Below are 22,252 nucleotides of genomic sequence, written 5' to 3'. Positions count from 1 at the left end.
TGAATGTCTCCCTCATGTGGACATTCAGAAGTGACATGTTCACTGCTCCAGAAACCAGACCTGCACCATCAGATAATGTGTGACTATGTGTACTAAACAAAGCCTCCTAACTCCTACACTTAGTGTGTCTCAAGATGTGTCTCAAACAAGTTAGAAGTAAAGAAATATACACAGTCACTTAAGCTCAACTCATAAAACAAACTGCAAACTAATACTAGTATTTATTTTGTAATACATGTTGCAATCTTGAGTAAACTGGATCATTTAGGTCTATCAAAAGTAAGTACTGTATTTAACACTGCAGTAAAGCATAAAGAAAGTGCAAATACAACTGTAGAGGCTAGTGTGCCAATGTTTAAATGCAGAAATACCATTGATTGGGTTTTATCCACCAAGCTGACGACACCTATTGTGTCACGTTATTTGGAACAGCAGATGATTCATTGAGGCACATCAGGGTTACATTCTCCTAACACTACAGCAAACAAAAGCATTAGAGAAAAGTAAGTTACATCTTTGGCCACAGCTGATGAGGTGCTCAGTAACAGTGACGTGACATTAAGGTGCAACCGATCCAAACTTCTTATCCTTAACCTCTTATTTTGCATTTCATTTTGTTTTCTGAGTTTTCCTTCTGCCCACTTCAGTTGCCACTGATCCAACTGTGGCCCCTACCGCCCCGCCCACTGGTCCCCCGACAAAGAGCCCGACCAGAGCCCCCAGCAGGGCCTCTCCCCTCACCAGCTTAGGCAGCTTCCACACCCAGCCGGTCAGCATCTCCCACAGCCCCCTCAAGAAGGAGCGAGCTGGAGACACAGGCATATCACTGCATGGGAACAGAGCATTTATATCCAGATCCAAGTCTCCTATGCTGCTCTCTGCCTCCCGCCTCACGCCCTCCAGGTCTTCAGAGTCAACACCATCTGCTTGTCTCTGTCTGATGATCTCCCTCTGTCTTGTCTGGATCTGTTCCTCTGTGTCTTGGTACAGTTGGCAGCTGAAGTGCTCCGCCCCACTCTCCTTCACGACTTCATCCACTTTGTCCAGTAGCTCTTGTACGACTTCTTCGGGCTCTGCTCTACCTGGACATTTAATTCAATAACCAATTCAAACTTTCAGTATGTGAATGGACTTAAACATTTAAAGATGGCCTTTTCAATATCTTAACAGGTTTTGTTATATTTACTGATTTATTCTTAATTTAACCAGGATATTCTCATTGAGATTCATCTTCAGGGGAGTCTTTATATATGCACACTGCCTGTCCAAAAAAAAGTTGTCTCTTGGATTCAACTAAGCAAACCGGACAGGTCGGGACAGTGTATGTTAATGAACATACTTGAAATACAAGGTATTGTAGCCACGGGCTAATTTTCATCCGTCGTCCTGCATTCACTCTCCCACACACATACACCAGCAGACATGTACTATTGTACATGTTTTTAGTTGGGGAAACTTGAGTCCCTGGAGGAAACCTGTGCAGACACTCCCCGAACATGCAAACTACCCAGAAAACCACACAGAAAGGCCAAGCACCGAATCGATCTCAGGACCTTCTTGCTGTGAAGCGAAAGCACTAACTGCTGCACTACCATGTGGAGTTGCCAGCCTCCTGCTGGAGAACTGCTGCAGGTCTTTCAGCTGCAACACGGTATTTAAACCCGACTGATGCACTAAGTAGCTTCACATTTCTCATTTCTGAAACAACCATGTGGAAAGACAAATCCCATGGTCATGGGAAAGATGTCAGCGTGTTTGAGAAGAGTCAAACCATTGTCATCAAGCAGAAAAAAGCAGAAACTAATCTACTACAGATATGGGCCCAAGTGAAGTCTTTGGGATGAGCTGGAGAAGGCTTTATGCAGTGGTCACTCTCGCACATCATCAATACAAGATGAGTTGATGAAAGATAATGCAACACTGGATGCGTACTTTTAATATTGCAGAATCTTTTTGAAACTATGTCACAGCACACATGCACTGTAATCAAAGCTAAACGCAAATGTTATCACCTGTGCCCCCTTTTTTCTCTGACTTTTGTTTTGGACAGGCAGTGTATGTATAATATACATATGGTTAGAAGACTTCCCAGCAGTAGTACTGTATTATTTTAGACCCACCTGGCTGTGTCTCCAGTGTGTGGTAGCGGTCCCCACACCTCCTCACCAGCTCAGTCAGGTCTTTCCTCCACGTGAGGAGGTAGTCCTCCAGCCCCTCCTCCTGATCCAGCTCCTCTGTGTTGGTGAACATCACCATGGTGTTGTTTTGGACCACAGCCGGACCCAAGAGTTTCTCTAGAACGTCCACTGCCTTGGCCTCTCCATCAGCCGGCTGGTTCAGGGGGACACACAGGAGGAAGACGTGGGGCCCAGGGCTGGACAGAGCTAACAGAGAAGAGAGCTGTCGTCTCCTGTCTTCTGGGATGCAGCCAGAACCAAACCAGTCACTGCTGGACACTATAGTCACCTGGTAAAGGTAGAGGTAAAGGCAAGTGCTTTATTATAAACACATGTGCATCATGAGGAGCACATCTAGTCAGGGAATCAAACCCAGGACTTTTTTAATATGAGGCGAGTGCACTTACCAAACAGCCATGCATTCATTATAGCAATCAAAATGATAAATTGTGAAATTATATTATTTAGCAATGTCAGAAGCCGACTATAATGACCTCTTAACTATCACTAGTCTACAGTCCTTCCTTTTATTATTGTCTTTTAATATTGTCTTCAGACCACTTCAACTGCGCTCAGTAAGTAGACCTATAAACATATCCCTGCAGCCTGTGAGAGGGTCTCACCTGTCTGCAGCCTGTGAGAGGGTCTCACCTGTCTGCAGCCTGTGACAGGGTCTCACCTGCCGGCCTGCAGCCTGTGAGAGGGTCTCACCTGTCTGCAGCCTGTGAGAGGGTCTCACCTGCCTGCAGCCTGTGAGAGGGTCTCACCTGTCTGCAGCCTGTGAGAGGGTCTCACCTGCCTGCAGCCTGTGAGAGGGTCTCACCTGCCTGCAGCCTGTGACAGGGTCTCGCCTGCCTGCAGCCTGTGACAGGGTCTCGCCTGCCCGCAGCCTGTGACAGGGTCTCACCTGCCGGCCTGCAGCCTGTGACAGGGTCTCACCTGCCTGCAGCCTGTGACAGGGTCTCGCCTGCCCGCAGCCTGTGACAGGGTCTCGCCTGCCCGCAGCCTGTGACAGGGTCTCACCTGCCTGCAGCCTGTGACAGGGTCTCACCTGCCTGCAGCCTGTGACAGGGTCTCGCCTGCCCGCAGCCTGTGACAGGGTCTCACCTGCCTGCCCGCAGCCTGTGACAGGGTCTCACCTGCCTGCCCGCAGCCTGTGACAGGGTCTCACCTGCCGGCCTGCCGCCTGGCCCGTGTGTTTACTGCACTCGTCGTGACGCAGAGCTGCGCTGTCCTGCTGCAGGCCCAGGATGGTCCTCACGGTGGCGCTCTTCCCGGCCCCGGAGCGGCCCAGCACCACCAGGCGGATCTCTGCGCGCACAAGAGTCAGGCGCATTTCTTGTTATAGGCTACAACAAACTGTGGTAATTACCAAACAGAAACTCAGCCAAACATTAAGTCTACGTTTGTAAGGCCAAAGACACGTTATAAAAGGAGAATCACAATAAACGGACGAAGTGGAAACAGTTTCAAAGTAGGTGTGGTTGACTCTACATTTCTCAAACATCCGCGCAGTCTGACGCCTCCAGCAAGACATTTCTTTTCAAATAAAGACTATTTTCAAATCCTACCGGACAGACTAGGAGCAGACATTCCCGGAGATCCACGCTGAGTTCTTGACAGATGAAGTGTGATGTTTATAGAACCACTTCCTTGTTCGTCCAGTGACTTCACTCATGAAGCAGCTGTTCAGGAGGAGGAGGCGCAGCAGCACCGGACGTGCGCGTGTCCCAATGGTTAATTCTAGATTACACATTATTATATAGGTCTACACACATTGACTTGAAAATAAAAACATTCTACATACAGACGGATGTGATTGCATGCCATCATAACATATTCTGTTCGCATGAAACTGAAGAGTTGTGTTGAATTTAAGGAGACAATCCAAAATGAATAAGGAACTACTAAGGTACATTTTATGAATGTAGCCTACATGCTTACAAAAATGTTGTTTATTTATATGGGCTGCATCAGATGAAAAAGTGAAGATAGGCGAAAAGCCAAAGATGAAGATGAATGGAAGCAAACAAACAGAACAGTTGTGTGTGTGGCAGTAACTATAGTCTTATACACACATGTGGCACGCCACCCACATTACCTTAACACATATAAATTTCAACAAATTATAATTATACCTGGCATAGGACAACAGTCAATTTGTGGTAATATTTATTACATAGTAAAATGCATTTAGAATTTTATTAGGCCCTATAACCAGAAAAGATTATTGCATTCGGTCATCAATAGGCAGCCTATTTGACCTACAGACAACCAATAATGTGTTTTTTTGAAAGATGCCATGACTTTCTTAAACATTTTCAGTACAAAATATAAAATCATACATTATTATTTGACAAATCCTCATCCACACTTATTCATACATCATCCACTTTAAAAAACAGGGGGAGCTAAAATGCTTGTGTAAAATATTTTTTTCCCAATTAAAATAATACAGTCAATAAAAACATTTACAGATAAGAAATGTCCAGGTTATCAGACATCAGGTCATGGAAATACGTCCCTCAGAGCCCAGGCATGATGTAGGCAATGTTGTCCAATGTATTTGACTGTAAAAAGTCAAAATACATTTTAAATATCAAATCGATCTGAAAATAAATCAGTGACAGTAAATGTGACGCATCGTCGTACCAGGACTTTTCGTGGACAGCCATTTAACTGTGGGATCTGTGCTGTGAGACACGTCAGAGGGCCAAGTGCACACAAGATGGAGTCCAACAACACGGACAGACTCCCTGACACTGCCACCATCCCCTATCAAACAAAACAGAAGATGAACACAAAATGCATAAAAAGTGTTACATTTTGCTACCATCATTTTTTTTTTAACAATTCATGGGTTTCAGCATCCTGTGATATGTTGAGGACCATTCAAAATATATCAAATTGAGTCATTTACATTATTTTTAGAGCAATGGAAAAAATGTTGCTCATACAGACCTCTGTCTCCTGCAGCCTGTGTCCTATCAGAGACAGAGACTCGCCCAGCAGCTGCAGATGGGCCGCGGCGTCAATGGGATCCACCTCTGGAACCCGGGCTGGAGACAGGGACACGCTGTGGGCTTTGTGAGGGGATGCCATACCCACAGAGCCTCCACTCCCTATCGTAAACACAAACAGAACTGGGTTAGACACACAACTGCAGTGTACAGTGCCATCCCCTGTGGCCTTACAGTGCAGTTAGCATTGCAACTTAATCTATGACAAAAAAATAAAGAGAGTTATTCAACATGCGTTTCCAAGTACACCTTTTATGAGCCGACCTTTGCCTTTGCCATCCGCCGAGCCTTTGTGTTTGACTGTTGTGGCCTCAGCTTTGTTCTGTTTGTGCTGCAGGTGCTGAGCTTTCTGCCTCCAAACCTGGACACAAACCATATATTTATGTCATTTTTGTAAGCATTGATAATAATGTAAACATGAACAAAGACTCACCAGTTTGTCCTTCTCCGGCATTGCTTTCCACACTTCTGCCAACCTCTTACTCAGTTCACCAAAAACTAACAGCACACAAAATATGGTCAAATAATAAGCGAATTCCATTTTGCCTTAAATATTCTTCTATAACTTACCTAATCCTGGCTGTTCTGCATTGATGTTTACTCTGTATTCTTTACAAAACACTTGATAAGCAGTAGTTGTGGTCTTTTTCTTAGGCTAGGAGAAAAACAAATATATAAAATACAAAGAAAGAAAACATGTACTGGTGGGGTTGGCCTCACTTCAATCGGGGGCGGGAATAATTGTACAGTATAAATCTTCTGATCGCACCTTGTCTTTGTTCTTGTCATGCTTATCCCGATCCTTCTCCTCTTTCTTCTTCTTCTTCTCTGGTACTGCGTCAGAGCCCTGGTGGTGGTGCGGGGGGAGGGGTGCGCTCATGGCATACATGGGTCCGACGGCACTATGGGTGACTGTGGGGTGAGAGTGGCTGTGTCTTGATGCGTCTGGCGGAAAGAAGATCCCAAATTTAAAACTATTTAAAAAGAGTGTATTTGTGATTATTTGTATTGACATTAACCTCCAAAACCTTTGCTGTGCTTCTTGTCCTTGCCGCTCTTCTCTCGATCTCTGTCTTTCTCCTTGTCCTTTTTCTTCTTGCTTTTCTTACTCTTCTTCTTTTTCTTGGACATATGTGTGTTATAAGAATCGTCGATCACCAGTTCGCCTGCCTCCAGCTCACCTCCGGATGAAGAGCTGTCGTCCCCCAGCCCTCCTCCATAGTGACCTGAGAGCATAGTTCACATGTAAACAAAAAATGTGTAGTACGATCACATTAGTCCTGTTCTCAGGTCTCTGCACTGGCTCCCTGTGGCTCAGAGAAGAGACTTTAAAGCAGCTCTGCTTGTGTACAAGTCTCTCCATGGCCTAGCACCAAAGTACATCTCGGGCATGTTAATGCCATATAAGATAAGATAAGATAAGATATTCCTTTATTGTCCCACATGGGGAAATTTCATTGGTGCAACGCAGGTAGATACAGAGGTAGATACAGAAGAACAGAACAGATCACTTATAGGAAGTCTGAAAAACACTTTCAGTAGATATGAACCATCTCGGACTCTGAGGACCTCAGGGACCGGCCTTCTGCCTTGCCTAGATCCATATGGTGGCGTACAATGAATAAAATAAAAAAAATTGTGTTCAGAACCAATTACCGGAAACCAGATATCAAAAATAAAATGACTTGCTTTTTCATTCATATAGAAGATTTTAAACTGTGAAATGTGAAAAAACAAAGCCTTGCGCCTTTAGAAATACTGTAAGTCTGTGCTGATATCAGCAACATTACGGTACTTGGATGTATGCACCCCAAAGCTAACCAAATACAAATGTCTTTCTCACCTTCAACCTCCACCTCTTTGCCCACCACTGGCAGAGGCTCCCGACTCTGCGTCTTCTTTTTGGCTGACTTTCCTTGCTGCCCCCTGTCTTTGTCTTTTTCCTTTTTCACACTTCCTTTAGAGTGCTGTGTGTACATGAAGCCATCACTCTCCTCTTTCTCAGGTGACATGATCAGCTTCATCTTGAGGCCGTCTGCTTCCCGTAGTGTCAGCGGTTCTTCTTTGGGCAGTCCTCCATGGAAGAGAGACAACTTTGAGGAAGAGGAGGAGTGCTTTTTTGAGGACGAGGAAGGAGGGCGGGAGTGAGAGAAAACGTGGCTGCTCTTGCTTCCACCACCACTGCCCTCACGTTTACGCTCTTTGGACGAGTGGGAGGAGAAGGAGGGGTAGGAGGGCTTCTTGTGGAGGTGCGGGTTGGGGTCTGAGCCGGTCGCCAGAGGAGAGGTGATGGCCTGGAGGAGACCCATGGCTGTGTCGGTTGAGGAGGGGGATAGTGTGGGGGAGCGGTCCACCGACTTGTGCTTCTTCTTGTGGGGCGGAGGTCCAGAGCCATCATAGTCTAACAAAGACAAAGATGCCTGAACTAAATGTATTTCAATAATAGACTGCAACTACATTTTTCCTTTTGATATTGAGTATTTAATGTGATATTGATGTGTATTAAATAAAACAATGTAACTTAGTAGATATATGTACATCTTGTCGAGTGTTGGGAAGTAACTAAATACACAGGTACCAGCAGAGGTAACCCCAGTTCAGAATACTAATTTTGAGTAAATGTTTTTCCGGTACATTTCATTCAGTGGTATTCAGAATACAGTCACTTTCCTAAAATCAAAGTAATACAAGGTAGTACTTCATCGTGTAATTTAGGATTCAAATTATTACAGTGTTAATAAGAAAAAATTAAAAAAACTCTTCAGGTGAGTGAATGGGTGATTCTTCTTTCCTCTAATTACAGATGAATGGCTGTTTTAATCTTATGTTTTGTTTTACACTATAATATAACGCAACTCAATGTAAAAGTATTCAGAATACAGTTCTCTGATTGGACCATGTATCAGAAAACGTTACAAAAACATTTGAATGCCGCTATTCAGAATTCTGTAACTAAATACATTTAAAAAGTATTCTTCCCAACACTGGTCTTGTACCTCTTTAATATTTCAAATATTCAATAATATATAAGTAAAATATAAAACATTTTTGAGTAAATGTACTGTATTACCTCTGTAATAATAGTCATCACTGTGCTTTTTCTTCTTCTTGTGAGAGTCAGTCCCCATCATGAACAAATCAGCATCCTAAGAGTAAACAGCATTTATTAATTTCATAAATTTAAATAAAGATAAAATTGCAGTGACATTAGATGTTTAGTTAGAAAGATACAATACTTTTACCTTTGGACGTTTCTTGGAGGATTTACGGACTTCAGCTGCCATCTCTTCTTCTTCCCGCAGCAGATCTTTGTAGGACCTTCTTTTCTCTCTTTGACTGCGCCCAGCGACTAGCCCCCGATCACCATCCATCCCCATATCTGAAACACAAACCAGGGCCATATGAGCAATATTGACGTTTTTCGTGTTTATGTACAATATATTTCGAAAGTGACTAAATATTACCTTTAATTTCTTCAAATGCCATGTCCTCCTGGTTGTGTGCTAATGTCACAAAAGGGTCTACAATTATCAGCTGAAGAGAAAATGCATGTTAGCTTTGGAAATAAACTGATTTGCAATTGTGAAGTTGGCTGACACTTAATAATGCCATAATTAGCATGTAACTATCTCAGATTAGTTTACTTGTATTTGGTCAAAATAAATAATATATTACACAATAGAATGTGATGAATGTTTCTAAAATCCCTCATTTTAACATGTGGTAATCTCCAAAGTAATAGGAATACATACTCTACACGTTATGCACACCAAGGGTGCGTTTGCAGTGTTCAGCACTCTCAAAAGTGTTGAAAATTACTACACTTGTAAAACGCATACAATTCCCTTTCACAAGTTAACTATTATTTGTAGAAAGGTAATTGTAAAGCATCTCCCGCCTTCTTGCGCACATCTACACAAACACACCCCCTCTCAGTTCATTCAGACCATTGGCACTTCACTATAATCGCCTCTTGTGTGTGCTTAGCCCAGGAGGGCCTTTGCTGATCGGACACAGAGGTGCAGGCTACACCGAGGCTTCTGCACTTAACCAGGCCTCGGATGAAACAAGATAAGAACGCGCCCTGTCCTGCATGCATTCAACACTGCTGCTATTTTACATTTTGACTGCAGTTGTATAGGGAATAATCTACGACATTTAGGAAAGCAAGGATTTAGTTATTCTGCTCTATTACCTTAAAAAATCCAATTTACGCAGAGCCAGTCGCCATCTTTGTTTTCATCGATAACAATACACGCCTGCAGATGGGAGGAGCTTCGGTAAAACAGCCAATCAGTGAGCAGAGAAGACTACAACGGACTGCGAGGACCATAATAATATAATAATCATAATCCCTCTGAAGTCAGTGGTTCAACATGTTTTTTGTTGCTTTACAATGTGAAATATAATGCATTTATTTTGTTTTTAAATTACCCTCAGAATTTGTTAATTCATATTGCTAATCCCCACTCAATCCTCCAATGTTTAGTTTTTATCACCCATTTAGCTTTGATTTATAGGTTATAGATCAGTCCTGAAAGATTCCCAAGTATCTAGGATTGAACACATTTACAAGCATGCACCTAGTTAAAAACAACCACAACCAATATACACTGAAATATACAGATTTATTGTCTCAAATATCCTTGTTAGGCACAAAAACATATCAATTTCCACACTTAACATACAGCACAAATAAGAAGGCAATAAGACACAAAGTCATACATATCATGTGAGAACCTGTTTAACCATTAAAAAAACTCAAGAACCTTTGCAGATACAATGTACAGCCTATGCAATACAGAGTTAAAAAGGGATTACTGATAAACAGAGAAGAAATGTACTGTTTGTTTGTCTTGAAACTATTCGATTAGCTTTAACCCTATTGGTTCCCTTCAGTCAAAGCATGTTGTGGTGTATCAATTTCTTTTGCAGCAATGTTTAAGATGATTGGACTCTAGCCACATTTTGGGATCAATTTTTTATATTTTCAATATTAAGTAGATCATTTTATCTTATCCCACCATGGTGGAGATATAATACTGCTTGTGTTATTGACTTTGCCTGTCAGTGGTCATAATGGTTTACCTGATCAACATAAAATATTAATTTACACACAATGAATACCTTTAAATATGTATTTAAAAACTGAGAAACCAAACCTTCACATGTATTTTCTACCTATCTCCCAAATTCTGTTTTTGTAAGCTGAGGGATGTAAAACTGGCCAACAAATCAGTCACTTCATCAACCTATGGAAATAAAAAAAAAACTATATATTAGGGTAATTCATGAATACAAATTCAAAGTGAACAAATCTTAGTCGGACAAACATCAAACCTGTTCTTTAGTGCGTGTGTGCTGCAGCTGTGTTGATATGTGTTCAAGTCTCTCCTTTGCTTCACTCTGACCCATCAAATTAAGGTATTCCCTTAACATCTGAATAATCTGGGGGAAAAAACAATATTTTAGAGAAAAATATAATCTGCAAGTTCATGTTTTTAAACTGATTATTTTATTTGTTCTATTGTATTTCTTTTTTACCTGAGTGACCTCTCCCCTTAGGTTTTCAAGGCTGCGAGAATCTCCTTCTTGTAAAATATTGAGTTTGGAGCGAGCTAAATGTAGAGGCGTCCTGCCGGCTCGGTCCAAGGCGTCAACACGGGCGCCTGATAAACACAAAATTATATTAAAAACACTAAAGCTTGTTCAATTAATTTGTTGAGTTTCACAGATTATGATATGCAGTATAATGTAGTTGATGAATTGATCACTTTGAAAAATGTGTTGATGCAGATTTCAGGTAAAAAAGTAATACCTTTGTATGAAATGTATGAATTGTCATTTCTCAAGCAGGTGGACTCAAGCTTTCTAATCTAATTCTGTTGGAGGGTCCGCCATTTGCTCATCTCTGTAAATATGTTATTTGTTTTCTTAAAATTGTCCATTGTATGACCTTAAACGTACACCTCCATGGAGACGCCAGGTGATGCCACCAGTCCTATAATTTAATAAAAATGCTTTTTTGGGGCAATAATATGCCTGTAATTGAATAAGTACATAGTAGATAAGTTTAATGCCATACTGTGGAATATAATGCAAGATGGCTCCGCTGAAGGCTGCCTCTGCGTTTCGGTGCCGTCTTTGTTCATCGTTTTATGTTGCACCAAATGACCAAAGCAAGTTCCTATGTTAATTCTGTTCATTGACAATGATTCCAGGCAACGCCATAACACCTCATTGGGGACAACTGCGTAGTGCACCTTTAATTGATAAAATGCTATAAACAATGTAGGTGGATGGACAGTTGTCTACCACTTGACATGACATGAGTTTCTTACCCCCTCTGAGCAGTGTGGTGATTACAGGCACATGGTTGGTACAGGCAGCTGCAAAAAACATATACATTGATAATGAACGAAAACATCAGCATCTCCAAAACCCCAATTTCCCCTCCATACTAAAGCCTAATGTAGATATAGCAGTTCTTGTTACAATGATTTCTTTTGAGTATTATAGTGCAATATTGTCACCACATTATGAAACGTGTAAAGACGGGGACAGAATTAAAATATATGGTATAGCGTCATTGTTAAGGTAAATAATTTGCCTGGCCATCTATACCCAGTTCTTTTCATTAATAAATACAAGGAGAGTAGAATGGAGGCAAGGCAACATGCCATGCCCAAGTCAAAATTGTGAATACGGACAGCATACATTGTAAGTACGATTCCTTACCCAAATGTAGAGGTGTGTTTCCTAAACTGTCTCGCTGGTTGGGGTCAGCACCATAGCTCAGCAACAACTGCACTACAATACAGAATACAAGAAAAGCAAAAACAGATCATATCATATTATACCTCCTGTCGTGTGTGTTTGAATGATGTTATGATTACATTTCTATCCACATAAAGTTCTCTCAGATATTCTCATTGACTTTGTACATTAAAGTGCTTTATTGAAGAATATCATCACATGTGTGTTTACACAGCATCTATTATCACTGGCTGTGACAACAGTAGCCATTCACTTACCAATGCTTTCATTGCCATTACAAGAAGAGAAATGGAGTGCAGTTCTTCCCTTGTCATCGGCTGCACATGGGTCTATGTCATCCTCCAGGAGCCTGCGGACTGATCCAACACAGAAACAATAAAACAACTTTAGAGGATGTTACCAGTATTTCAGATCACAGATCTCATACCTGTGTCAATGTCGTTGCTGTTGGCTGCTTCTCGCAATCTCTTCATAGCTAGAAAAACATGCAAAGTTTGAGTTTACGCAAATCATATCTAGTTATAGATCATTATATAATGAAAAAAGTGAACTGGCTTTTGCCCCAATCCAAGTGTGTGTGAAAGTAAAGAATCAGGGAGGTAGAGGAAATCTATTTGTTCATGATCAAACTCCATCAAAATGGGAATGTAATCTCATTATGAAGTTAAACCTTAACATTTGACTCTCAAGTACTATTTGCTAGCGTTAGTGAAAGCACAATGGCCATTACCATAAATATCTTTGCCAATGGGGGCCAGACTGCGCACTGCCCGATGGTGCCTCTTGGACTTGCCACTCAGCACCTTCCCGAGCTTCTTCTGCTCCCCAGAGCTCACCTCTGCCCGGCCTGGCTGCCACAACAAGTGCAAGTACCGCAGCTCTTTCTCGTCCATCTGTCCCACTCGACCCAGCAGCAGTTTGCCCTCTCCTGTTCCACTCAAGCCGAGTCCCACAGCCGCCCCTCCGTCCTCCATTACATCTACAGCGCCCCGGTGCTGCTGCTCGCTTTCATTCGCCTTTCGCGCTTCGTTTTCGGCTCCCGGCTCAAGCATGTATTCCCCCTCCGAGCTGGACCTGTCGTTGTCAGAGACAGTAGCAGCGACGATGGGGCTCCACCCGTCCATAGTCTGTCGCGATCACAACATACGTGTTTAGACCGCTGTGGTTTCTCTAGATGTTTTCCACTTCAGAGGAATGATTTGAAGAAAGCGCATTATTGTTCTGTATTTTCTTGATAACTGAAGCTATTCGTGTAGCACTAACATCCCGTCTCACATTCTCTAGATAGCTAGTAAAAGACACGCCTATTGTAGTTAGTAACAGGTTTCAGCCAATGAGCGTGTTCGTTTTTGCGTTGCTACTGTCCAATGGCAGCGCGAGAAATACAAGAATGAACCACGCATGGGCAGTGCTTTAACAAATAAGTAATTTACTTTTTTTTAAAAACATAACTTACACCTTCAATATTTTCAATATAATATCAACTTTTGTAGAAAATAATACACAGTTCATGATTAAATTTAAAGTACTATAATTCATACATGTTTCCCTAACATAGGAATAGACCAACAGGTAAAAGTAACACAAAGGGTTGATGATTATTATTATTATTATTTTTTTACAAAATAAGGAAAACAATAACCGTTTAGCGATATGCAATAATGTTTTTTTTTGCTCTGTATGCTTTGTTCAAAAGGACAGTAAATGAGGAGGACTTTGAATTGATAGTACAACGCGGAGGCACAGCGCCTGTCATTTGTGTCATCTGATATGCACTGATATGCACAAGTTAACAAAAATGACCAGGTATTGTCAGCAGGGAACACATTAATTAACTGAACTACTTTGGAGTTTATAACGTTACCAAGAATTGAGTGTTACTTTCTCAGCGATAGGATGTTGTGTAGTTATTCCAGTTAATTATTAACTCTGGAGCTGGAGGTAGAAGAGAAAGCAGCAGCCAGCTCAAAGTAAACAAAATAATCACAGTTCATGTTGGATTCCTGATGACACGGGGATTCCAGCTTGTGTCAGATAATTGGAGAACTTAAAGTTGTCCTGTGGTGGGTTATCCTCAATTTTTCCAGGAGACATCACCACTGTGTTGTAGGCTTTTTGTCCTAACTGTCCGTTTTGGGAAAGCCCCTGCCCCCTCAGGTACTCATGCTGACAAGACAACGGGGGCTGGCGATGAGTCAAAGACAGGCGAAAACATGCTTCTGCAACAAAAGACAGCAAAACAAAACATGCTTATTATTTAAAATGGTAATATGACATTTTTGAGACATTGGCCATATGTGTATCAGCGATTCCTGCTGACGGTTTTAGATGCCTAGTTATTAAAGTAATGTGTTTTTCAATGGTTAAAATGTGTTTGTGTTGTCAATGTTTACCCCAATTGCACTGTACATCATACATTTTAAAGCAATGATAATTTTGTACATTTATTGTGCCGAGTGCCAAATAAAAAAATTAGACGAACAAGACATGGGCAATTTTAGGATGATCATGATCATACCTGCATAAAAATGTCTAAGATCAGTCTGGACACAATGTTCGAGGAAGTGCTGCAGTGGCTGGATGTGAGATATAGGAGCATCCCATTCAGTGAGGAAGTCCTCTATCATGTGATGAACAGCCTTTGGCCTTGGTAAGGGCCAGCCATGTGGTCGGAGCTTCATTTCTTCTTCTATCAACGTAGAACAGATATTACATCTGACTTATGAGTTAAGACAAATCAAGTTAACTATAACACTCACCAGTAGGAAGTCTGTCATAGTAGTATAAAACAGGATGAAGAAAGTTGGATTTCCAAGCTCTGGTCCAGTCTGTTTCAGCTCTATTACGACCTAAATAGTCCATTTTCTTTTTACCATATTGCATAACAAGGACTATTAGTCCATTTGTGACTTTGTGGCCAGACAGCGAAGAAAATTGAGGCAAGGCTTGAAGTGGAAACTCCTCCAGGTATGTACAGTGAGTGCTATGGATGAAAATGCAAAGACGTTAATAACAGTATTATACATATTTAGTGATAGAGATAAACTCTAAGAGATAAGATAAGATAAGATATTCCTTTATTGTCCCACATGGGGAAATTTCATTGGTGCAACGCAGGTAGATACAGAGGTAGATACAGAATGCCTAATGTACAGAATACATACAGATACAGAATAGATACAGAATGTAGATACTAGGAGGGAAGCCTCGTTCTTGTGGACACTGGTGTCTCCATGACCTCTGCCTACTGCAGGTTCTCTCTGTGTACTCCACAAACACCCATGTTTAAGGTAAAATAGTGAAAGTACCGGTAAACTGCCCGACAGTGACAGGAGTGTGGGAAAGTCTGTGTATCTTAGTTCTGCTAAGGTGTACTCCTCCTAAGGCCCATAGTTATAATCAACGATCAAACGCTGTTGTCAGCTGGGGCAGCAGTCTGCGCATGAGGGACACTAATAAGAACACTGGACATGTTGTGGAGGAGCTGGACTTTCTAACTGTCCAAAATCATGACTAATCTGGATTTTCCCTCTCACTCGCTCCACAAAGTGCTGGTGAGCTGCAAGAGCAACTGGAGACTGTTACTGCAACGATGCTTCACCGAGACACACAGGAAGTTATTCCTGCCCAGTGGCATCAAACTCCTGAACTCGGTGCTCCTATAAAGTTCACTTCACTTGTAAAAACTGTACATGTTCATGAAAATATGTAGATATGTGGTGAGGGGATATTTTTTGAAGTGAAAATGTATTCATTTATTTTATTGATATTGTACTTATTTTAAGAAAATATGGCTGTATTTTTATAACTTCTATTTTCTTCTGCTGGGCGGTTGCATGTCTGCAACAAAGGACATTTCTCCTCAAGGATGAATAAAAGTAATTCTGATTCTGATTGAACTCACCCATGTAGAAGTATAATGTCACTCAGCACCTGGACCATTTGGTACAGTCCAGAGGCCTCGTTGACCCTCTTCAGGATCCAGGGCAGCAGCTGTGTGCTGAACAATTTAGTGGAGGGCCACAGTTGTCCATGGTACCGATGTTCAAGAACACGATGTACAGCTTGAACTAGAGATAAAATATAGGACTAAATGTCACACACAGATGGTGCATGTAAAATACTAAGACGACATTTGTATACGACCACCAGCGTATACAGAATACAGAAACACATCTAAATGTGAATAAGATATTGTTCATTACTTTGCTAAGAATGGGATGCGAGTCAGTAAGGTATTTGTATTTGGACCATAAAACACACACCAGTCCAAACTAACAAGACCACATTTTGTGTAGTGTCGACAACAAGTGTGAAAGCGTACCTGTGTACCTGAAGCCATGGACAAAGCCTCCAGCAGAGGTGCGATAGTCTCTCGAGTGGGCAGCCGTTCCCAGCACAAACAAACCAGGAGTATTTTTCCCTTCATACCAGGCTGTCACCGCAGGCAACCTCCCCCTGGCATTCTCACTGTTGGGTGGGCACGCAGTCCTAGTAGGGGCATTTGAAAATTTACAAAAGTACAAAAGCCTCAAAGATATACGTAGAAACCAGTTACTTAAGTTTTTCTGAGCCACATGGATTGTACTTACAACTTGTACTTAAGTTAAACGTGCATATGAATATTAGAGCAATACCTGTCGAATATACTGAAGTTGAATCTAAAACCCAAGCAGCGAATCACGCGGTCGTAAGGTTTCCTCATGGAGAAGTTGTCGATGTGAAAGCCAGATAGCTCCTCTGCTTTGGAGTTAGAGTTACTGCTTCCATTCTGCATGAACTTATTTAACGTCAGGTACAGCTTATCCTTCTTGTTTCTTTCATGTTTGCGTCTCGGTTTGCCTTCCACAGTTCGTTTGGTGATAGCAATCTCCTCAAGGTGCGTCTCCACTAACCCATCAAGGGACTTCAACTGATAAGTGTCCAGGACCTCATTGTTCACAGCTCTAAAGAAAACACAGGAAGCTGCATTTACAAATTTACAAACTATAAGACCCCAATATTGTACAAAAACACACACATTATTTATGCAAAAAATAATAATAATAATAATGGTATTTTCAACACTTTTTGAGCATATTACTCCCAATAACCAAAGAGATAATCTGAAAGAGCTCAGAATTGGATAGCAAAACGTTCTTGCTGTAAGCATGGATGCTATTTTGCTGGTACCTTAAGTCTCCTACATAGTGTGTTTGCCAGGCCAGTCTGACAGGGCTGCGGCTGACCATGTGAACTCGACTGGCCCTTCCCAACAGGCTCTGAGCTGTCTCAAAGGCAGCATTTCCCTTCCCCAGAATTAGAACAGCCTGGTTCCTGTAGTCCTCTGGGTTCGTAGAGATGGACTCATACCCCTCCACCAGATCTGAGCCCACAAACTCAATAGTTTGAGGTACCCACAAACCAGTAGCTAACAGCAGCACTCTGTGTAACAAAATAGAGACTATAGTTAGTAACAACATGCACTACACAATCAAAACAGACAAAAGTTACTTAACAACCACACAACCACTCAAAAAGTACCTGCAGAAATATGAAGAACCATGTTTTTCAGTGAGGACATACTGCTTCCCACTGTCGGATGGAAAGGCTCTGATGTGTCCGATGTCTACCCCGTATCGGACCCTCAGCCCCAGCTCCCGCTCGTACAGGGACAGGTACAGTGGGAAAGCGTCGGCTGCAGGGTAGAACTCACTGCTCACTCGTCTGAAGAGCAGGTCAGGTTTATCACTGAGCAGCGAGTTCCAGTCGTGACGCAGGTTAAACTCACGGTTATTACTGCCTGTGTGGATCTTGTTAATGCTTATCAGCTTTCTGTGTCTGGGATATCTATGGGGGAAAAATATATTGGACCATGTTGGAAGCCAAATCTGAATGGGTGCTGTATGAGATTCGCAAAAGATGATGAAAGAACAGTGTCTTACTTGTTGAAGAAGCTCCCTGGGCCTGCGTTCCTCTCCAGTATGATGTAGTCCCTCTGGTTTCTGGATAAGAAGTGTCCCATCTGCAGTCCAGCCGGCCCTGCCCCCAGCACACAGTAGTCATGGTGATGGGTGTTGTTGGGGTGTTGCTGGGGTGAGCATATGATGAAGCCCACCAGGACACACAGCAAATACACAGAGTTTGGATCCATCCCTGGAGTAAACACAGTAAACATGAGCAGTATTTCAGGGTATTACACATTAGTCTATCAACATGTATTTGCTTATTACTGTAAGCCTCAACTTGATAATAATAGAACACAATAATGCAATTTGGAATATATTTGAACCAAACTATTATGCACTTTTAGCACTGTTCTGTACACATATGTTTTAGTGTAGCTAAAAGAAAATGTAAAGTACTTAAGACAGTGTAAGAGACTTATAGCATCCGGACAGAACAGTTTAATAAACGATGGTTTGTGGCATAGACATTAGGCTTTAGCTAAAAGACAAGTATTGTGACATAAAGCACATGCATCGTGGTGATATTCAGAGTTAGCCTGTAGCATTGCTGCTGATGCGGAGCTAGCTGATGCTCTGAAGCACCAGATGTGATGTGGAAGAAGAGCTTTACCTGTTGTGACCGGAGAGTCCTTTTTGCACAACTCTCCATGAACTCTGCTACATGTTTGCTGGTCTTTGCAGAAGCGTTTGGTATAAACATGTAACACACTACACCGGACACTACATAAGAAGCTCACATTTGTTATGTAGCCCCCCAATTAGCTCCGCCCCCGAAAAGTCACATGTCCCACGCAGATGGAGCTGACGTCATGCACCACATCATATTTACTCCAAAAAGACAATGTCAAAGACCTGCCATTCATTGGAGGAATCAATATCTAACTGTAGGCCCGACTCAACAAAGATGCTTAAAATTAGAAGAAAAAAAATGACAGGGCGATATGGAAGGTCTTTATGGAAGTGACGAGTCAACGGGGTATACAGTGAAATACTTAATAGTATAATTAAATATATAATGTGCACCGGTTACTTGTTCCATCACGGGCATCATATTGAACAATGGATCAAACAGAGGGCAACAGGCCGAGTGTCTCAGGTCTGTTTTCACCAAGATGTTAGTGAGGTTATAATGGTAATAATTAAATAATAATATGGGCCAATTTATGATGCCCCTGGGCCATAATTTGGACGCCACTGGTGTATAGCCCAGTGCTTTTTGGACACTTAAAAGTAGATTGACATTACATTATTGATGTATTCAGTCACTACACCAGCACAGAAAGTTATGGTTAGAGCTAGATCTGCACCCACAACTGTGTCTTTTGTATTATAGTCAATTATGAACTACGTAAAAAAACAAAACAATCACTGACTAGTATTTGACTGTTGATAGCTGTGTCATGCTTTGAGCTTCCTCCCCTGGTTTGCTTTGTCATGTTTAGTTGTATGTAGCCCTTTGTGTCACTGAAGTCAGCAGTTCCACTTCCCCAGCCGGTCAGCAGCCTGATCTAAAGCTATAAAACCAGACAACAGAACAGCTTCAATCACAACTAGCATCCTCACCAACACCCACCCTCGGAGAAGAGACACCAGGCAAAGGTGACATGAATTCCTTATTGATGTATAGTTATTTCTGTTATTATTAGCATTGTGTGTTGATTAAATTACTTATCAAAAACGTTATTTCGGCAGATGGAACCCTTGAAAAGTGCGAGAAAAGTGGACTTACAGGACTCTGGCAGGTACTTTCTGTGGATTTTTTGGCTTGTACCCTTTGACAAGTTATGTTGTGATTGTGATGCCTTTATATGCCAGTCAATACTAGATGAATAAGTGGGAATGGTAGTCTGTGTATGTAACTCGCTGACCATTGTGGCACATGATAAAATTAACTAACATGTCTGTCGATGTTACAGTGACCTGTCTGAGCAGATTAAAGCAGCCACTCAGGAGACACACGTGAGAGCGGAGAACACACAGTTTATGACCAGTTTCCAGAAGGGACAGATCACTCGGACACAGTACAAGGTAAAACCAGGCTCCTCAACTGCTCTCATTCATAGTCCTTGTGTTCAGCTGTTTCCACTGATTCAAAGTCTTTTATTTTTAAATGAAAACAGCGTCACACAAAAAGGTTAAGGTCATACTAGTCTTGTAGCATCTGCAAAGTTTATACTATTGAATCTACAGTGGTTTGCAACACAAAACGACGCACAATTGTGTAGTGGAAGGCAAATTATCATAAGCTTTTGTTTGTTTCAGTTTGTTTCAGGACTTTTATTGAAATAGAAATACTGAAATACTGTTTGAATGTTGAACTGTGACTGATGTTTGCACCACAGGTTCTACTGTGTTCTCTGTATGAGATCTACACTGCCCTGGAGGAGGCTTTGGACAGAAACTCCTCTCATCCGGCCGTGGCTCCGATCTACTTCCCTCAGGAGCTGGACCGCACAGAGGCGCTGGAGAGGGACCTGGAGTTCTTCTTAGGCCCGCAGTGGAGGAGCAGGGTCATCGTCCCGGCCGCCACACACCGATATGCACAGAGGCTACGAGAGGCAAGACAAGCATGTGCTTTACATGTGATGAAGCGACGAGTGTGGCAACAGTCCTTAGTTGAACCCTGCACAAAAGGAGAAGTGAAAGTTTGGGTGAACAAGGGTCAACACATGGAATTATCACCTATTTAGAGAATTTAGAGATATCAAGACTTTTCGGCTGTACTGTCTTTTTGAGTTGTAAAATATGTTGGCCCCTAATGCTATTCCAATTTGTTAAGATATTGATCAAAAATAACAATCATGCAGCTTTAATTTATGACCTTAAATTTCCTAAGTCTGTCCTTCCATGTCCCACCAAATTCAATGCCTAGGTTGATCTCAAAGCAACCAGAAAGTACACTCTCTGTGCCAATTCTTCAACATTTCACTTGAATCTTAAACTCTGAATGATATAAATTACAATGAATGGACCGGCATGGAACAAGGCCAAATCGGACACAGGAGAATACAATTTTCCCAGTTCAATTCATTGTATCAAAAAACATACAAGTCTTCATAAGCTAAAGATGCCTCTTCTTCCAGATTGGTAAGGTGAAGCCAGAGTTGCTGGTGGCCCATGCCTACACGCGATACTTGGGAGACCTTTCGGGTGGTCAGGTCCTGGGGAAGCTCGCACAGAAGGCTATGGAGCTGGAAAGCAAGGACGGCCTCTCGTTCTTCTCCTTCCCCGGAGTGAACAGTGCCAACCGCTTCAAACAGCTGTACCGGAGCAGAATGAACAGCATCGAGCTGTCGGAGGAGCAGAGGAGAGCGGTGCTGCAAGAGGCTGTGGATGCCTTTGACTTCAACATCCAGGTTAGACACCAATCACAGCTGATGTTCACATGCACACCAAAAATCTGATCAATATCTGATTTATGGAGTCATCAGATTATTGCAGTTACATCTGGTGCAAGTAATCGGAGTTTTTTTGGGTTGCTCTCCCCATGTTTTGACAAGGAAATGTATGCAAAAAATTTGACAAAAAGTGACAAAGACAAAAATGAAAGAACAGGTTAAAGATTGAAAGAGCCATTTTAAAATTAATAGTACTTTGTCTTCCAAACACAGAACTTTAAAAAACAACTAATTAACAAACACATCAGGTGTTTTTGGTTATCTGATTTAATTTGTGTATGTGTCAATGTGTAAGTAAACGAACATGAACTAAACACTTTCCATAGATGTCTGAAGGTTAACTCTTGTCAAACATTAATACCCAAACTGGTTAAGGTCCCTGTATAGAATAGTTAAGTCGGAATTGTAATCAATAGTTAATTCTTATGCTAAAATATGAATGTGAAGATGAATATATTTGGATAATGTAAATTCTTGTTTCCCCACACATGATACTGTGAAATGGTTTAACATATTTCCAAATGTTACTTCCATATATTATCATTTTGTAAAGAAATCATTCTTGTTCCCAGGTTTTTGATGAATTGCAGAAAATGCTGAGTGTGACAGCTGAATCTGCAGAGAAGCCCAAAATACCTCTGAGTGCCACGCCCTCCCCTGTGCAGCTCACTGTGGGGCTGTGTGTGGGACTGCTCACCGTTGGCATTGGACTGTACAACTTTTGAGACAATTCCCTCGTATTTCTGCGCAATGCACTTTAAATATTATGACCCAGTATTAAATGCTTTGAATTATTCTGACCGTTTGATTCAAGACAAAATGCTATTCAAACAATTGGATGGAAAAAAGCCATAGCAAATATTATTACTACTCCTTAACTTCTTAGCTTCTGATAGAAAATAAAATATATTGCCTGTGTAAATGTCGTTAGT

The 22,252-nt window shown here is 41.7% G+C and overlaps 5 protein-coding genes across 8 annotated transcripts; 1 reads left to right on the top strand and 4 right to left on the bottom strand.

Moving 5' to 3' along the window:
- Positions 1–595: 595 nt before the first annotated feature.
- LOC140358573 (GTPase IMAP family member 7) lies at positions 596–3,851 on the bottom strand. The gene is made up of 4 exons (XM_072443493.1): positions 3,749–3,851; positions 3,349–3,488; positions 2,121–2,466; positions 596–1,082 (listed from the first exon to the last, which is right to left on the bottom strand). The coding sequence occupies exons 1-4, from the start codon at positions 3,768–3,770 to the stop codon at positions 610–612; spliced, it is 981 nt and encodes a 326-aa protein (XP_072299594.1). The 5' UTR covers positions 3,771–3,851; the 3' UTR covers positions 596–609.
- A 641-nt stretch (positions 3,852–4,492) lies between these two features.
- On the bottom strand, positions 4,493–9,467 carry hmgxb4a (HMG box domain containing 4a). Of its 4 annotated transcripts, XM_072443490.1 has the most exons (13): positions 9,376–9,467; positions 8,662–8,716; positions 8,440–8,576; positions 8,268–8,343; positions 7,041–7,598; positions 6,217–6,423; positions 5,967–6,142; positions 5,768–5,852; positions 5,631–5,695; positions 5,447–5,558; positions 5,139–5,299; positions 4,830–4,952; positions 4,493–4,747 (listed from the first exon to the last, which is right to left on the bottom strand). In XM_072443490.1, exons 2-13 carry the CDS (start codon positions 8,681–8,683, stop codon positions 4,703–4,705), a joined length of 1,767 nt encoding a protein of 588 aa, XP_072299591.1. In that variant the 5' UTR covers positions 8,684–8,716; positions 9,376–9,467; the 3' UTR covers positions 4,493–4,702. The 4 variants fall into 4 exon arrangements, with proteins under 4 accessions (XP_072299591.1, XP_072299590.1, XP_072299593.1 ...); XM_072443489.1 differs by lacking the exon at positions 9,376–9,467 and having other exon boundaries at positions 8,662–8,731; XM_072443492.1 differs by lacking the exon at positions 9,376–9,467 and having other exon boundaries at positions 5,462–5,558; positions 8,662–8,731.
- An 854-nt stretch (positions 9,468–10,321) lies between these two features.
- ankrd54 (ankyrin repeat domain 54) lies at positions 10,322–13,280 on the bottom strand. Its single transcript, XM_072443495.1, has 8 exons — positions 12,705–13,280; positions 12,402–12,449; positions 12,232–12,330; positions 11,936–12,007; positions 11,539–11,586; positions 10,742–10,866; positions 10,538–10,645; positions 10,322–10,449 (listed from the first exon to the last, which is right to left on the bottom strand). The coding sequence occupies exons 1-8, from the start codon at positions 13,096–13,098 to the stop codon at positions 10,375–10,377; spliced, it is 969 nt and encodes a 322-aa protein (XP_072299596.1). The 5' UTR covers positions 13,099–13,280; the 3' UTR covers positions 10,322–10,374.
- Positions 13,281–13,727: 447 nt separating this feature from the next.
- Positions 13,728–18,107, bottom strand: foxred2 (FAD-dependent oxidoreductase domain containing 2). The gene is made up of 9 exons (XM_072443487.1): positions 17,899–18,107; positions 17,498–17,803; positions 17,147–17,398; positions 16,612–16,920; positions 16,299–16,465; positions 15,879–16,044; positions 14,734–14,957; positions 14,493–14,663; positions 13,728–14,193 (listed from the first exon to the last, which is right to left on the bottom strand). Exons 1-9 carry the CDS (start codon positions 18,105–18,107, stop codon positions 13,958–13,960), a joined length of 2,040 nt encoding a protein of 679 aa, XP_072299588.1. The 3' UTR covers positions 13,728–13,957.
- A 1,307-nt stretch (positions 18,108–19,414) lies between these two features.
- Positions 19,415–22,090, top strand: hmox1a (heme oxygenase 1a). The gene is made up of 6 exons (XM_072443488.1): positions 19,415–19,521; positions 19,615–19,664; positions 19,839–19,950; positions 20,265–20,480; positions 21,006–21,278; positions 21,893–22,090. Exons 2-6 carry the CDS (start codon positions 19,615–19,617, stop codon positions 22,043–22,045), a joined length of 804 nt encoding a protein of 267 aa, XP_072299589.1. The 5' UTR covers positions 19,415–19,521; the 3' UTR covers positions 22,046–22,090.
- The last annotated feature ends 162 nt before the right edge of the window (positions 22,091–22,252 follow it).

Source organism: Eucyclogobius newberryi, unplaced genomic scaffold, assembly GCF_026437365.1.
Source record: "Eucyclogobius newberryi isolate DKJ021-1_F unplaced genomic scaffold, fEucNew1.0.hap1 SCAF_13, whole genome shotgun sequence".
NCBI lineage: Eukaryota > Metazoa > Chordata > Actinopteri > Gobiiformes > Gobiidae > Eucyclogobius > Eucyclogobius newberryi.
The sequence above is the reverse complement of the archived record's forward strand: the minus strand, read 5'-3'. Positions and strand labels throughout refer to the sequence as shown.

Coding starts and splice junctions, on each gene's coding strand:
- ankrd54 (XM_072443495.1), bottom strand. CDS start 13,098: ATGGACGGGTGGAGCCCCATCGTCGCTGCTACTGTCTCTGACAACGAC. Junction 12,331..12,401: donor CAGCAACGACATTGACACAG/GTATGAGATCTG, acceptor GTGTTGGATCAG/TCCGCAGGCTCCTGGAGGAT. Junction 12,008..12,231: donor TAATGGCAATGAAAGCATTG/GTAAGTGAATGG, acceptor TCTGTATTGTAG/TGCAGTTGTTGCTGAGCTAT.
- hmgxb4a (XM_072443490.1), bottom strand. CDS start 8,683: ATGGCATTTGAAGAAATTAAAG. Junction 6,424..7,040: donor CAAAGAGGTGGAGGTTGAAG/GTGAGAAAGACA, acceptor CTATGCTCTCAG/GTCACTATGGAGGAGGGCTG. Junction 5,300..5,446: donor CAAAGGTCGGCTCATAAAAG/GTGTACTTGGAA, acceptor TGTTTACGATAG/GGAGTGGAGGCTCTGTGGGT.
- foxred2 (XM_072443487.1), bottom strand. CDS start 18,107: ATGGATCCAAACTCTGTGTATTTGCTGTGTGTCCTGGTGGGCTTCATC. Junction 16,045..16,298: donor CCATGGCTTCAGGTACACAG/GTACGCTTTCAC, acceptor TTTTATCTCTAG/TTCAAGCTGTACATCGTGTT. Junction 14,958..15,878: donor GACATTATACTTCTACATGG/GTGAGTTCAATC, acceptor TTTCATCCATAG/CACTCACTGTACATACCTGG.
- LOC140358573 (XM_072443493.1), bottom strand. CDS start 3,770: ATGTCTGCTCCTAGTCTGTCCG. Junction 2,467..3,348: donor GCCAGGCGGCAGGCCGGCAG/GTGAGACCCTGT, acceptor TACCTTTACCAG/GTGACTATAGTGTCCAGCAG. Junction 1,083..2,120: donor CACACTGGAGACACAGCCAG/GTGGGTCTAAAA, acceptor TTAAATGTCCAG/GTAGAGCAGAGCCCGAAGAA.
- hmox1a (XM_072443488.1), top strand. CDS start 19,615: ATGGAACCCTTGAAAAGTGCGAGAAAAGTGGACTTACAGGACTCTGGC. Junction 20,481..21,005: donor ATGCACAGAGGCTACGAGAG/GCAAGACAAGCA, acceptor CTCTTCTTCCAG/ATTGGTAAGGTGAAGCCAGA. Junction 21,279..21,892: donor CCTTTGACTTCAACATCCAG/GTTAGACACCAA, acceptor TCTTGTTCCCAG/GTTTTTGATGAATTGCAGAA.